General features: G+C 40.5%; 1 protein-coding gene across 1 annotated transcript in view; it reads left to right on the top strand.

Annotated features, from left to right (window-relative positions):
- GNA14 (G protein subunit alpha 14) overlaps positions 1-15198 on the top strand; it is a 201626-nt gene that overhangs the window by 105048 nt on the left and 81380 nt on the right. The window contains exon 2 of the mRNA XM_082615248.1: positions 1871-2055. Coding sequence (XP_082471374.1) covers positions 1871-2055 — 185 coding nt within the window. The remainder of the gene's footprint in view (positions 1-1870; positions 2056-15198) is intronic.

The following is a 15198-nucleotide window of genomic DNA, read 5'->3' as shown; positions in this document are numbered from 1 at the left end:
AAAGCGTGTTGTGAGAAGAGGCTGGCGAAGATGGAGGGCCCAGACCACGTGGCCTTGTTGGCCACAGTAGAGTTTTGTCTTTTTTCCTGAGCTGAGGGGAGGCCACTGAGGGTTTTGAGCTGAGGATGGGGAGACACATAGAAAAGCAGGTTTGTGTTTTGGAAAGATCAACCTGAAGGAACATTTTTTTTTTTTTTTGCGGTACACGGGCCTCTCACTGTTGTGAGGCTCTGGACGTGCAGGCTCAGCAGCCATGGCTCACGGGCCCAGCTGCTCCGTGGCATGTGGGATCTTCCCAGACCGGGGCACGAACCTGTGTCCCCTGCATCGGCAGGCGAACTCTCAACCACTGCGCCAGCAGGGAAGCCCTTTCTTTTTTTTTCTTACAAGGAAAGATCTTATCAAATGCTAAGAGTTGTCTCAATTATTCACCTGGAAAAATTGTTCGAGTACCCTAGATGTTTCTTCAGGGCCTGATGTTCCCAGGGCCCCCGGCGAGAGTACAGATGGAGACCCACATCTCATAAGTCTAAATGGTTACAGGCAATAATCAAGCAAACAAACCATTATTAATATGTTCTATCCTCTTACCATGACAAACATCTCTTTATAACTAAAATGTCAAAAATATGTACAACTATGGTTTTTAATATGACTAAGAGCCAACAAAGTATCAAAGATGATTGAATTTAACTATGACTGAACTGTCTGGGTATTCTGTTGGGTCAATGAGATATGGATAATAATAAAATATTTTATAATTAATCCATCATTTCCTATTTCATAATTTTTGGCCTTTATAGTAAAATCACGAATTATATTATTTTAATTAAGATTTTCATACAATTCGTGTTGTTTTAATAGAAATGCTGTTAGATGACTTTTTAATAACAGGTATATTGAATATATATTGTATATATATTCGTATATATGCAGTTCACCCATTTGAAGAATCCAACTTTTATTGAGTCATTTTAGTTCTGAGATCATTTTCATTAATTCTAATTTGAAGAAACTTTGCCCTACTGAGATCATATCAACCTGAATTGTTAAAAAAACTTCTTTAAAGCAATACTTGGATTTGAAAATGAACCATAAATATAGTATATTATGTTCCAAACATGGTAATGGGATCTCTTAGATAAATTATCTTTATCACAAAAAATATTAGAAAGAAAATATTTTAATTCCATCACACAAATATCTATCACGCTGCAACTTTTCCTGTCTATTCAAACAATATCTCAATCTAATATTAATGTAAAGCCCTGGCATCATGTTTCACACATATTATCTGGACATCTATGCAAATTTAAGAGCAATAGGAATGGTTTGATGTTGTAAAATGTTCCTTGGCTGCCATGTGCAAGTGTTGTGAGTTTGGAGGATCTCCTGAACTACAAATTGGAATATGAGGAGGGCGAAGAATATAGACATTTGGTACAGCTAGGGATGGTGCTTCATTGTGCGGGGATCCATTGTATTCATGTATTTGAAAGAAAGAAATTGACAAGTTAATTAGCCTTTTCTCACATCCAGGTGTTTCTGCTGCTCAAACCCTCCCTGCACTCTGAAGCAGCCCCCATCGCCGCCATGGCTGGTATTAGCAGTGGGGAAACCCTCGAATGTTTGGGGCTTTCAGACATGGATGCCAATTGTTTCGAGGTCATAGGGCAAGGGATGTCGGGGAGCAGTTCCCTGGGGCCTAAACAGTGTTAGTCACAAGACATAAGCATTCGGCAGGCCCTTTCCAAATCCACCCCCATCAATTTACTAATCCTGATACGACCACCGCTGCCAGGAGGTACTTTCTTTCTCTGTTCCTTTTAAAGACTGCTGACTGCGTTTTTCACTTGTTTTGTCTTATTAGGAACTGGAGAAAGTGGCAAAAGCACCTTTATCAAGCAAATGAGAATCATCCATGGGTCTGGTTACAGCGACGAAGACAGAAAGGGGTTCACGAAGCTAGTTTATCAAAACATATTCACCGCCATGCAAGCTATGATCAGAGCCATGGATACCCTGAGGATACAGTACGTGTGTGAACAGAATAAGGTAACATGCTTAAGAGTGTTAGACCCATTTGTGAATGCATGCTATCCTCTTCTGGTTAGCATATGTATCTGAACTAAAAGATTTACTGCGTGCTTCCATCAGAGGCCAAAAGAAGCTCCTGAACTCAGATTCTGGGGTAGAGATACTCCAGAGGAGTGCGATGAATTTAGGAACAGCGCTGAAGTCTTATTTCTGCAGAAGCTCTAGCATAGTGGTAATGTGGTGCTGCCCAGTGTGCAGCAATTCAGAAATGTGGGTAGTCATTCTGGTGACTTTTTTCAGATGCTGAGAAAAGGAAGACATACATATACATCTCCTCTTTCAGCTAAGATACCTGGTTAATTTCTTCACTGGACCAGTGGAGATCTTGGGTTTACAATGGCCAACTTTTTAAGAATTCCCAGTCTTAGGAAAATGCCCTGCAGACTACTCAAAGAAGTCAGTGGGCTTTGTTTGTTTGTTTTGGGAGCTAGCCCTTCTTAGGAGCTAAGTGATGATTTATGAGGGTAATGCTTGTGTCCCAGCTAGCAGAGGACTCTCATAAAGTAATGGTATGAAGTTGCCATTTGCCTTCCTGTCACCATGGGTTATTTAAAATACATATCTGTTTAAGACTATAGGAAAATATGAGGCAGGAGGGTGGGAGGAGGAGACAAATAATATTTTCTATGGTGTATTGGAATGTGAATCCATAGGAAAATACTATGTATAAGTTCATTAAGAATCTACATGATAGAGTTTCTTTAAAATAATTGATACCAAGTTACAACATGACATGATGATAAAGAGAAAAATTCTGTCTGATTCTCTTGTGGATCAATTGAAAAGAATTTAGCTGCTCAATGCCAGAATAGTGGTTTAAGTATGGACCTCAGGGACAACTTTATCATGAACTTGTGGCATCTGTGTTCATGTACATTATACAAAGAGTTTCAGAGCAATCAACCTAATTTTTTATTTTATTACTCAGTGACTGGATTACATAGGAAAACTCAACGTGCACCAAATTTTAGATGTACCTTTACAGTGTAACAGCAACCTTGTGTCTTTACCACCGTTTCCTTGCAGTCTTGAGGAAATGAAGGAATATAGCTTGCCTACAGCTTCAACCTTCAACAGTGTTACGCTGAAAAATGTGTGTGTGCATGTGTGACAGGCGAGAGGGGGGAGGGTGTTAGTGGTGGGAAGTAGTCTTTAGTATATCTGATGCCAAGTAATAGGAGAGGTGCGTCCTGAGCCACTGGGTGATTCTACAAGTGACTCTGATTCCTTTACACATTGGTCTTGAGTATATGCATTATATCTTTTTGAATGCATGCAGTTAAAAAAAGAAATCACCCTTTACAATGTATTTTAAAAATGAGGTCATCTGTGGAAATTCAGGATTATTTCAGGGAAGGGGTATGTGAGGAACATCCTTGTGGTAATTTTAGTTAATCTACTTTCCTCTTTTGTAAAAGGCATTTTTTACCCAGTCATAGTGGGCTGACTGGGGAAAGCTTGGAATTTAGGGATAGATTTGGAAACAGGCCTATTGGGAAGAAAAGGCTCAAGTATAAGTCAGTTCTGCTTATCTTGGAACATGTGTTTGTAAAAACCTGATCAGATTTAGTAATCAAGGTCCCTGGGTTTTTGTTTGGTTTTCTCTCAAGGTCTTCTAGAGGAACTCTGAGTTTATATTTCAAACAAAAAGGTTTTATGGGGTTTGACATTGCACCACTTTCTTGTGCTCTCTTGATCTGAATTCTTTCTCACAAGGCCATGTCCCCTTGCCCACTAATCTGCATTAGTTTCCTCCAGCTGCCATAACAAAGCACTTCAAACTGGTGGCTTAAAACAGAGATTTCTTCCTTCACAGTTCTGAAGCCTGGAAGTCTGAAATCTAGGGGCTTGGTTCCACCTGGAGGCTCTGAGGGAGGCTCTGTTCCATGCTGCTCTCCTGGTTTCTGATGGTTGCTGGCAATCCTTGGTGTCCTTTGGCTTGTAGATGCTTCCATCCAGTCCCTGACTCTGTCTCCCCACAGAGCTCTCCCCTCTGTATCTCTGTGCTCACATGGTATTCTCCTCTCTGTGTCCAAACCTCCCTCTTCCCATGAGGACAGCAGTCATTGGGTTAGAGCCCATCCTAATCCAGTATGACCTCATCATAGCTTGATTATATCTACAAAGACCCTATTTCCCAATAAAGTTACTTTCTGAGATTTGGGGTTTTCATGAATTTCAAAGCAACACAATTCAACCCAGTACAGTCTGCCCTCTACCCCAACCCCCCAAAGAATGTCCAGCCTATAAGCAAAATACATTCACCCCATTCTAATATCCGCCAAAGATTTAACCCTAAAAACAGCATCAACTCCAAGTCTCAAATCTGATCTAAATATCAACTCAAACAGTCCCCAATCTCATCATTTAAATACTCTAAATCAGGTATGGGTGAGACTCTGGATATGGTCCATCCAAGAGCAGAATTCCTCTTCTTTCACACACCTGTTAAACTAGGAAATGAGTCAGTAGTACCTCTGTCTCCTCCTCATTTGCTGTCTCTGGCTCCATTCTCAATTCCTTCTTTCTACTTCAAGTACCTGTATTCATGCTTCATAAACTTCCTCTTATCCCTCAAACATATGCCAGGGATGAACCACATAGTGACATGGCTTAAGGAGAGGCAAAAGGTTGAGTAGAAAGATCACTGGATTGGTTCCCCAAAATCTGGGCTCTGCTCGTGGTTTACCTGTGGGTCTCAGGCGGGAGTCAGCAAACTTTTTTTATAAAGGGCCAGAGAGGAAGTATTTTTGGCTTTGAGGGCTATAAAGTCTCTGTTGCAATTACTCAGCTCTGCTGCTGTACAAAACCAGGCATGGGTAATGCGTAAACAAATGAGTGACGCTTGCTTATAAACTCTGTTTGCAAAATGTGAAAATTATTCTTAACTCACAGGCCAAACAAAAAAAGGCCAAGAGCGGATTTAGTCCATGGTCTGGAGATTGCTGATTTAGTCCTAGGGGAAGCCGTGTAACCTCTCCGGTCTTGCATTTCCTTGTCTGTTAAATGCAGACAGCACATGCTCTGTCTACTTCATAAGCCAACATGAGCAAAAGGAAGTGCTTTACAAATTAAATGGCACTGGAAAATAGAAGGTTATTTTTGGGGCAAGTTCAAAAGCCAAAAATGAACTCATTGTTTCTTCTATTGATTGTTTAGGTCATTTTGATCGATTTCTTCTTTATTATTTTCTGAATAATTTTCTCTGTGGGCTAGTCCTGATTCCAAATGTGAAACTATAACAAAGTACCCTTCTTAGGTCATAAAATGATAAAATGATTAGTGCTCTAGGAGTTTAAGTAATTACTTAAGAAGCATGATCTATGTCTTCTTTTTTAAAAATTTTTATTTATTTATTTTTGGCTGCATTGGGTCTTCATTGCTGTGCACAGGCTTTCTCTAGTTGCAGCGAGCGGGGGCTACTCTTCGTTTCGGTGCGCGGGCTTCTCATTGCGGTGGCTTCTCTTGTTGCGGAGCATGGGCTCTAGGCGCGCGGGCTTCAGTAGTTGTGGCACATGGGCTCAGTAGTTGTGGCTCGTGGGCTCTAGAGTGCAGGCTCAGTAGTTGTGGTGCATGGGCTTAGTTTCTCCACAGCATGTGGGATCTTCCTGGACCAGGGCTCAAACCCGTGTTCCCTGCATTGGCAGGTGGATTCTTAACCACTGCACCACCAGGGAAGCCCATGTCACCACCAAGGAAGCCCATGTCTTCTTTACAAAGTATTGCTTCATTTGAAACAATTGACTAGTTAAGTCAGGGATGAACAAACCTAATTAGCTTTTCTTTTCAGTCCTTCCCTCACTTCTTATTCCATTATTTGATTTTTTTTTCAGAGCTAGACAATTTCTTAAAAGTCTGTAGAAAGGGAATTAAGAGTGATTTTAGAGAGTTTTATTTTAAATGTTAGCAAGATTATTGGTCAGCCAGCTTGTTGAAAATCTTTGCCTATTACTTGACAGGCTATTTTTGAAAGGGAATTTATCAGAAATGTACTAGCATTTGGTTTTTAACCATGTTTTAACCAACATGTTTTTTCAATTAAGATCTAGCCTTGAAGATTATTTTCTTATACATTGCCCACTTTTCTTAAAAGAAATTATTCATATGTATTCACTCACTCTGTTGATAAGCCTAAATTTTTATGTCTCTCAAGAATGTCATGAGCACATATTAGGATTTATGACTTCTTGAATAAATACTACAGAGGCGTTTGCTCAGTGTCAGGACTACTAAATTTGAATTAAGCTTATATCTTGTGTTTCCTGGTGATGATTTCATGGAAATCTTCATATATTTTACTGTTTGTAGTGTCTCCAACTTGATAAATTCTCACTCTAGGTCTGTAGTGTGGTAAAGGAAGTCTTATCCCCTTAAAGGTTCTGCAGAATCGGCTTGGATGATTTACATACAGAATTTCCCAAGGGCAAAGGACAGCCCTGCCTAACTTTTCAAAATGTTTGGTTCTGTATTCAGTGATCTCTAGAAAAAAAGTACAGGGTCTACAGGTTCTTTCGGTAGCTGACCCCAGCTTCTTACTTGCCCTCCTTCTTATAGGAGCTTTTCACCACACTGGGGTCACATCGTATTTGCATATAATGTACACACATTTAATTGCAAGGGCTCATTGTAAAAACAAAAACAACATCTTTAAAAAGGAGAGTTAATAATTGAACAGTAAGAGGAATATTTTGCCTGCCATTCCCCTTAAGTACTTAACTTGGAATTCGGTGTTTCTAGAAGTGTGAGGTCTGAAATTTCCTTCAAAAAGCATCTTTCTCTTCTGCGAGAAGCTTTGACTGAATTCCAAGTCACACTTGAGGCAGTGGGCTTGGGCCCTGTAGCCACCTTACAGCTCTTGTTTTTTGTTTTTTTTGTTTTTTTTGCGGTGCGTGGGCCTCTCACTGTTGTGGCCTCTCCCGTTGTGGAGCACAGGCTCCGGACGCACAGGCTCAGCGGCCATGGCTCACGGGCCCAGCCGCTCCACGGCATGTGGGATCTTCCCGGACCGGGGCACGAACCCGCGTCCCCTGCATCGGCAGGCGGACTCTCAATCACTGCGCCACCAGGGAAGCCCCCACCTTACAGCTCTTGAACGGCTGAATTTGGGAGGTTTAATTGACTCACAAGGTCTCTGCTGATTTTGTTTCAAGTTTTTCAGGTCCTTCATTTAGGTACACGGATGTCTTTGTCATCAGTTCCCTGTAGTGTCTTGAGTTTCAGCCCCTTGGAGTGGGATTCCCCCTCTCCTGACTTCTGGATTATATCAGGAACATGCAAAACAATGGTCCTCAGTCCCGGCTGCACATTGGGAGCTCTTGGGAGACTTTTCTGCCGCCGCCCAGGGTACCAGCCCTGGAGAGTCGGGCCTAAGTATTCTTGGCTCGCAGCCCGAGCTTTTGGATTGACTTTTAGAAGCTTCCCAGGTGATTCTGATTAGGCAGCCAAGTTTGAGAGCCACTGCTATATGTATCTTAAGATTATCTGGAGGCGTTCAGTTCGGATTCTACTTTCTGATGAGCCTTTCCATAGAGGAGAGGGAGACTTCTGGTAATCTCTTCCATGGGATGACCTAATCAGTCTTTATCCAAAGGTAAATTGAGGGGCCAGCATTGAGGATGTTTGTTTAGTTCAGCAGTACCGGGGGGGGGGAGGCCTTCATGAGATGAGGTGATGGTAGCCGTGACAGCATCTCCAGGTGACATTTTTGAATTCAGGGCAGATTCTGTGTTTTTTTCCTTTGAGTCTTGCAGGAGCCTAGCACAGCATCATGGTGAGAGCTTCCAGGGATGGGGTGGGAGTCAGCGGGGAAGAAGGAGCTGCATTTCATTCACTGGAGTTCACATTACTGGGCCTTCTCAGCCTCCTTTTCCCCCTGTTGCTACACTGAAGTTATGATTTCTTTTTGATCCGTAAAGAATCAGGGATGCAGGTTATATTGATAACATGCCCAAGGTATAGATATTGTTTGTAATAAAAATACCTTACAATTTCATTTTGTAAATAGAGATATTATATTAGGAAATTAAGTAGTTACATATTTTCACTCATCATTAATACATATTTTTATTTATTGAGATGGTAATTCACTAGGTATAAAACTTAAACATCAAATATCCAACTTCACATTTAAGCAATAAAGTCAGGTATTTGCAGGTGAAGACATTTCCTTTCCTTTTTTTTTTTTTTTTTTTTTTTGCGGTACGCGGGCCTCTCACTGTCGTGGCCTCTCCCGTTGCGGAGCACAGGCTCCAGACGCGCAGGCTCAGCGGCCATGGCTCACGGGTGCAGCCGCTCCGCGGCATGTGGGATCTTCCCAGACTGGGGCATGAACCCGTGTCCCCTGCATCGGCAGGCGGACTCTCAACCACTGCGCCACCAGGGAAGCCCCAGGAGAAGACATTTTCTAACACCAAAAAGAGCTTTGATCGTCTCATATCTGTATATTTAGCTCTTCCAGCTTAAGTTTTCATTTTCAGAAAGTAAGAGGCTGAAGTTCTAGAAGGGTCTGTTAAGGATGCATGTGAGGAAATCAGGCACAGTTAAGTGAAAATGGTCAATTTATGTGTCTCTTTACAGAAGAGCTTCTCAGGGTTTGACATATGTTAAGACCCCTTTATTTTCTAATTTTAAAAACATCTGTTTAAATATACTTTTCAGTCCTACTTCCTCATCCAATTTGAAAAGTCATATTCTGCATGAGCCTCTGGGATCAGGGAGGCCAGTGTTCAGACTTTGGCTTTAGCCCAGGGTCACTGGTTCTCTGGCACATGTTAAACTCAGGCTCTTTCTTCCCATGTCCTATTGGATATTAAAAATCGTGTGGTACATTTTTCTCCTTACTAAGAACTTGGAGTCCTAGCCAGTGTCATAACAACAACAAACTCTCCATCAAAATCCTAGGCTGGAGTTTTTCCATTTATGCTAATAGTTCTCTGATTAATCAATGTTGACTTCAGTGTGAAAGTTGCTCAATCACAGCTTGAAATGTAGGAGTTTGGAAAATGGGAAAGAATAGGATAAAAATGAGAAAGAACTGGTTTTCTCCTTAATCACCATCACAAGTAAATCTGATCACCCACTATGCATTGGGAGATGAGGAAGGTTTGGGGCCAGTGATGAGATTGATTTGACCATTGAAATGTTAATTTCTTCCCTTACCTCACGACTAGGTATGAACCTACCACGTGCAAAGAAATGCTTTTAAAAAGGGAAAATCTCACAAAGTTATAACCCAGGAACTAGTGTGACCATCAGGCTATTTGAACACCTATCCGTCCATCTAACATGTGAAATATTTTCCTTGAGTCTTAAATTGTATGCAACTTTGTTGCTATCTTAAAATACAAAGGAGAACCTGTGAAATACCCTCACAATTCAAAACTCTTTAACAAAAGCTAGAATCATGGTGGGTGATGCTAGCAAAATTCTTTTTTAAAAAAGTCTTATTGAAATACAGTTGATTTGCAACATTGTGTTTAATTTCTGCTGTACAGCAAAGTGACTCAGTTATATATATATATTAGGTGGGCCCAAAAGTTCATTCGGTTAGTGAATACGTTGTTCAATAAAGTTCTTTGTGAGAATGAAAAATGTCTACTTAAAACCGAACGAACTTTTTGGCCCATCCAATATATATATACTTTTTCATATTCTTTTCCATTATGGTTTATCACAGGATACTGAATACAGTTCCCTGTGCTATATAGTAGGACATTGTTGTTTATCCATGAAAATTCTTGTTAGATCCAAAGTCCTTCACAATTTGCTTTCTCTTCATGGCAGAGCCGCACTCTCATTTTCTGATGGTAGAGAGGTAACAGGTGTGTTAATGCTACTCTCTTCTCAGCCCTCTCTTTTCTTATCACCCAGTTTCTTCACTGATGAATGAATGCCATAAACATGTGCCAATAGGTAAATTAATCCCCAGGTTTGTTTTGGAGTCCTGCCAAGAGAATCATCAGTTCACCTGGTTTCATTGAATTGCGAGGTAGATTTTCTTATTAACTGATTAATAAACTCTGCAGTATTATCCTAGGCGAAGCATTCTAGAAAGCATCCCCTATTAGGAACTTTTTTTTTTTTTATTCAGGTGGGAGCTCAAATGGGATACAGTAACTAATCCAACAGAAACAAATAGTTAAAAAGTTTGTGAATGTGTGTCTGTGTACATGTGTGGGTGTGTAGGTGTGAGTGAGTGGGCGTATTCACCAGTCAACCCATCTTCAGAGTTAAAACCATATACATTAGAAACCAGAACAGTTGGCTTTTTAAATTTTCATTAACTCTTCTTTTTGGAAGCTCAGATGTTTCCAGGGAGCTTTGAGACATTGCATCTTGTGTACTTCACCGTGATTTCTTTTTCTTTTTCATTTTTATTTTATATTTGGAGGACTTATGATGTTGTGTTGGTTTCAGGTATACAGTAAAGTTATTCAGTTATGCATATACATATATCTATTCTTTTTCGTATATCTATATGAAATAGATACATATACCTATTTTCTTTTCCCATATAGGCTATTATAGAGTATTGAGTAGAGTTCCCTGTGCTATACAGTAGGTCCTTGTTGATTATTTACTTTATATATAGTAGTGTGTCTGTGTTCCTCCCAACCTCCTAATTTATCCCTCCCCCACATCTTTCATCTTTGGTTACCATAAGTTTGTTTTCGCAGTCTGTGAGTCTGTTTGTTTTGTAAATAAGTTCATTTGTACCCTTTTTTAGATTCCACATATAAGCGATATTATGTTATTTGTCTTTCTCTGTCTGACTTACTTTACTCAGTATGACAATCTCTAGGTCCATCCATGTTGCTGCACATGGCATTATTTTGTTCTTTTTTAGGGCTAAGTAATATTCCATTGTATATATGTACCACGTCTTTATCCATTCCTCTGTTGATGGACATTTAGGTTGCTTCCGTGTCCTGGCTGTTATGCTGCAATGAACATTGGGGTGCATATATCTTTTCAAATTATGGCTTTCTCTGGGTATATGCCTAGGAGTGGGATTGCTGGGTCATATGGTAGTTCTGTTTTCAGTTTTTTAAGGAACCTTCATACTGTTCTCCATAGTGGCTGTACCAATTTACATTCCCACCAACAGTGTAAGAGGGTTCCCTTTTCTCCACACCCTCTCCAGCATTTATTGTTTGTAGACTTTTTGATGATGGCCATTATGACCCGTGTGAGGTGATACCTCATTGTAGTTTTGATTTGCATTTCTCTAATAATTAGTGATGTTGAGCATCTTTTCATGTGCTTTTTGGCCATCTGTATGTCTTCTTTGGAGAAATGTCTATTAAGGTCTTCTGTCCAATTTTGATCGGTTTTTTTGTTTGTTTGTTTTTTTGCTGTTGAGCTTCATGAGCTGTTTGTATATTTTGGAGATAAATCCCTTGTTGGTCACATAGTTTGCAAATATTTTCTTCCATTCTGTGCGTTAGCTTTCTGGTTTGTTTATGGTGTCCTTTGCTGTGCAAAAGCTCTTAATTTTAATTAGGTCCCATTTGTTTATTTTTGTTTTTATTTTCATTACTCTAGGAAGTGGATCCAAAAAGATACTGCTGCGATTTATGTCAAAGAGTGTTCTGCTTATGTTTTCCTCTAAGAGTTTTATAGTGTCCAGTCTTACATTTAGGTCTTTAATCCATTTTGAGTTCATTTTTGTGTATGGTGTTAGGGAGTGTTCTAATTTCATTCTTTTACATGTAGCTGTCCAGTTTTCCCAGCACCTCTTATTGAAGAGACTCTCTTTTCTCCATTGCATGTTCTTGCCTCCTTTGTTGTAGATTAATTGACCATAGGTGTTTAGGTTTATTTCTGGCCTTCTATTCACCTTGATTTCTGACACTTAAAACTCTGTCAGATTTAATTAAATATGATCTAAAGTAACATAAAATAGCTTTCACATTGTTACTATTGCTTTGTATCTTCCCTAAATTAAATTTTAAATATTTTGGCATTTTAAAATCTGTAATTAGAAGTAAAGATATGGGCGCATTTAAGTTGGCCATTTATGAAATCTGGTTAGAAAATCGTTTGCTTTTGTGTGTGAGTATATAAAGAATAGAAAGTTTACTAATTTTTCTAGATTCTCTTTTTTTTAAAGTCACAACTAATCTAGTCTTTTAATCATTTAAATAGTTAAGGTGGAGCTAGTTGCAAAAAGGTTGAGGATGATAGGAGTAACTTTGTATTTTAGGTGCCTCAAAGTTCTCTCCCTTTCATTTACACTGAGAGCTCCAGTGGTTGAATGATGGCATTTGTGGGAGGCCATCATGATCGACCAGTGGCCACTAATTCTCCCCAAGACCGCAAACTCTTCCCCCTCCTGTTGTATCTTTGCTTTGTGTTGACATGGAATGTCTTTCCTACTGAACTGTGTGGAGGCTTCACTTTGGGGTTTAATCATCATTTATCATTATTATCATGCATGTATCATTATTATCATGCATGATCATCATGATTTGCATCAGTCCATATGTAGAGCCCTAACAATATTAGTAATTACAAGAAAGTCTTTCTTTCCAAGTTCAAGTTAATTCTTGGTGTATTAGTATGAGACAATGGCTGACATAAAATTGAATTCCTGTCCTGCCTGTCATTTACATCTTCAACAGCCTTGGGCCGATCACCGACGCTCTCAGTCTTTGTATTTTCTTCCTTAAGTGAGGGCTGTGTTGGCTCCCTGTGATATTACAAAATTTAAGCATGTGAGTAACCTACCTTCAGAAGCAAAAAATTATATTTTGCTGTGTCCTAAACAGGTTTCTTTTTTCAGCAAAATTTTATTTTTTGTCACTTTGTCTTATCAACTTCTTCATTAATAAGACACTACACCCAGTACAGTGTTACATATAGTATGTCAACATAGGCTATTTTATTTCATATAATCCAGGAGTTCTTTTCAGACACAGTAGAAAGTACCAGAATAAGAAACAGAAAGACACATATATGAGACTCACAGTGACTAATCCATGTTCTAGAATATATATGGTTTGCAGATGTGTCTTTGCCCCCTTCCTGAGGATAATACCAATTTTTAGGTTTCAAAAGAATGAATCAAATGAATGAATGAATGAATGAGTGGTCCTCCTTCCTGCAGATGCTGGCATCTGCATCTCCTGCATCTACTCTCACATTTCACCATGAGAACAAGCATCTGTGGACAAGAACATCCCTCACAGAAATCTTGGGTCAGAAGGACAGAAAAATGAGGCAGAATCCATGCAGTGTCTTTCAAGGTGCTTGATTTCCTTAAAATTTTTTTAAATGACAAGGTTAAAGGATTGGAAAAGAATCTTCCTTAAATTATCAACTGAAAGAAAAAAGCACAACATGAGGGCTGTGAGTTCAATTGTATTTGGGGGCAAATTGAGGACTATAGCCCAGAAGACAGCATTTCAGATAGCTCTGAGAAGCTGCTCCAAAGAGGCAGGGAGGAAGGTCAGTATATATGTGATTTTGGTGAAGGGGGGTATACATGCAATCAAGCACACTTTTTTTTTTTTCTTTTTTTTTTGCGGTATGCGGGCCTCTCACTGTTGTGGCCTCTCCCGTTGCGGAGCACAGGCTCCGGATGTGCAGGCTTAGCGGCCATGGCTTACGGGCCTAGCCGCTCCGCGGCATGTGGGATCTTCCTGGACCAGGGCACGAACCCGCGTCCCCTGCATCGGCAGGCGGACTATCAACCACTGCGCCACCAGGGAAGCCCAGAGTGGTTCATTTTTATTTTTTTCTATTTGGCCAGTGATGACCCTTCTCACTGTCAGTAAAGGTGATAAACCACGCCTTCCTCCACTGCAAAGTCAAGTCCTCCCTTGATTTGGGTATGAAAATTTGCTTATGATAGTTCTGCATCCCTGCTTCCAGATGGGTGGTATTTCTGCCACTAGTGGTTAATGTGAATGGCTGATAATGCCTAACAGTCATTGCCACCTAGGAAACTTAGAGATGAAAACTCAACCCACAGCAATAGTAGGCACTTGATGTGTGTTTGTTTTATGGATAAAGTGAATGGTACAAGCTAAAAGTGTTCTCTAGATGAAAAGCTGGGCCCAAGAGGAATTAAAATGGACAACCAGTCTGGAATCCTAGGGCTTTAAGAATCTAATGTTGCCTGGCTTTCCCTTGAAGCAGGGTCCCCTGAGTGAAGGTCTCCCGGTGGCCCCCGTGTCCTCACAGTGACCCTCCACAACCCTCCCAGGGCGCAAGCCACGTGCCTCTCTGAGTGCTTCTCTCTCCTGCGGTGGAGGCCGTTACAGGGCTGTCTCTCCCAGCTCACTCTGAGCTCCTCAAAGGCTCTCAGACAAAGGTGATACCAAAAAAAAAAAAAAAAAAAAAAAATCTACCTTTTGAATTCCAGGTGGACAGTATCAGAAATCTCAAGTTGTTACATCATAGTTTTGGCATTAAAAACAAAACATACCCATCAAATAATATAGACCAGACAGGCTTTTTCTCTTCTTTTTTTTTTTTTTTTTAACAAGCATGCTGGCTTTGGCATCAGTGTCTCAGCCGCTCTTCTGTTCGCTCCTTCAGCTCCAAACACAGTCACGTCCTCTCTCTTGGCCCCAGTAGTCCTGATGCTCCTTTAAGTCCAGGACTTTGCACATGCTCTTCTCTGCCCTCCCTTCCTCTCTTTGTCTAGCCAAGTCTTTCTTGGCCTCCACTAGAATGGAAGCTCCATAAAGGCCAAGGACATGTCTGCTTTCACACACTTTTGTAGCTCCAGCACTGAGATGCACGCAGGCTAGTTTGCCAAAAGCCTTATTCACTGAAGAACCAATATCTGGGGCAAAGGAATCCGAGTTTTTGGGAGCCCTCACTGGTGATCTTAGGGCCACATTCTGGCCTCTCCTGACCTTGTCTCTGACAAACCCTCCAGCCTCATCTGCTCTCCCTGGTGGAGTTTTGGGTTTTCCAGCGCATCCCATGCTCTTGTGTTTGTTTATGCTCTTCATCTATTGACATATCCTGACACCTATTTCCTCCACACTCATAAATAGCTAACTTGGTTTATTCATCGTGAATAAGGTATCCAATACCGTAGCAAACTTTCTTTAACGCCCTCCTGCTTCCATCCTCCCTGGGGTGAGG

This window comes from Mesoplodon mirus (genome assembly GCF_964341445.2).
Source record: "Mesoplodon mirus genome assembly, chromosome: 1".
In the NCBI taxonomy this organism is placed as follows: Eukaryota; Metazoa; Chordata; class Mammalia; order Artiodactyla; family Ziphiidae; genus Mesoplodon; species Mesoplodon mirus.
The sequence above is the reverse complement of the archived record's forward strand: the minus strand, read 5'-3'. Positions and strand labels throughout refer to the sequence as shown.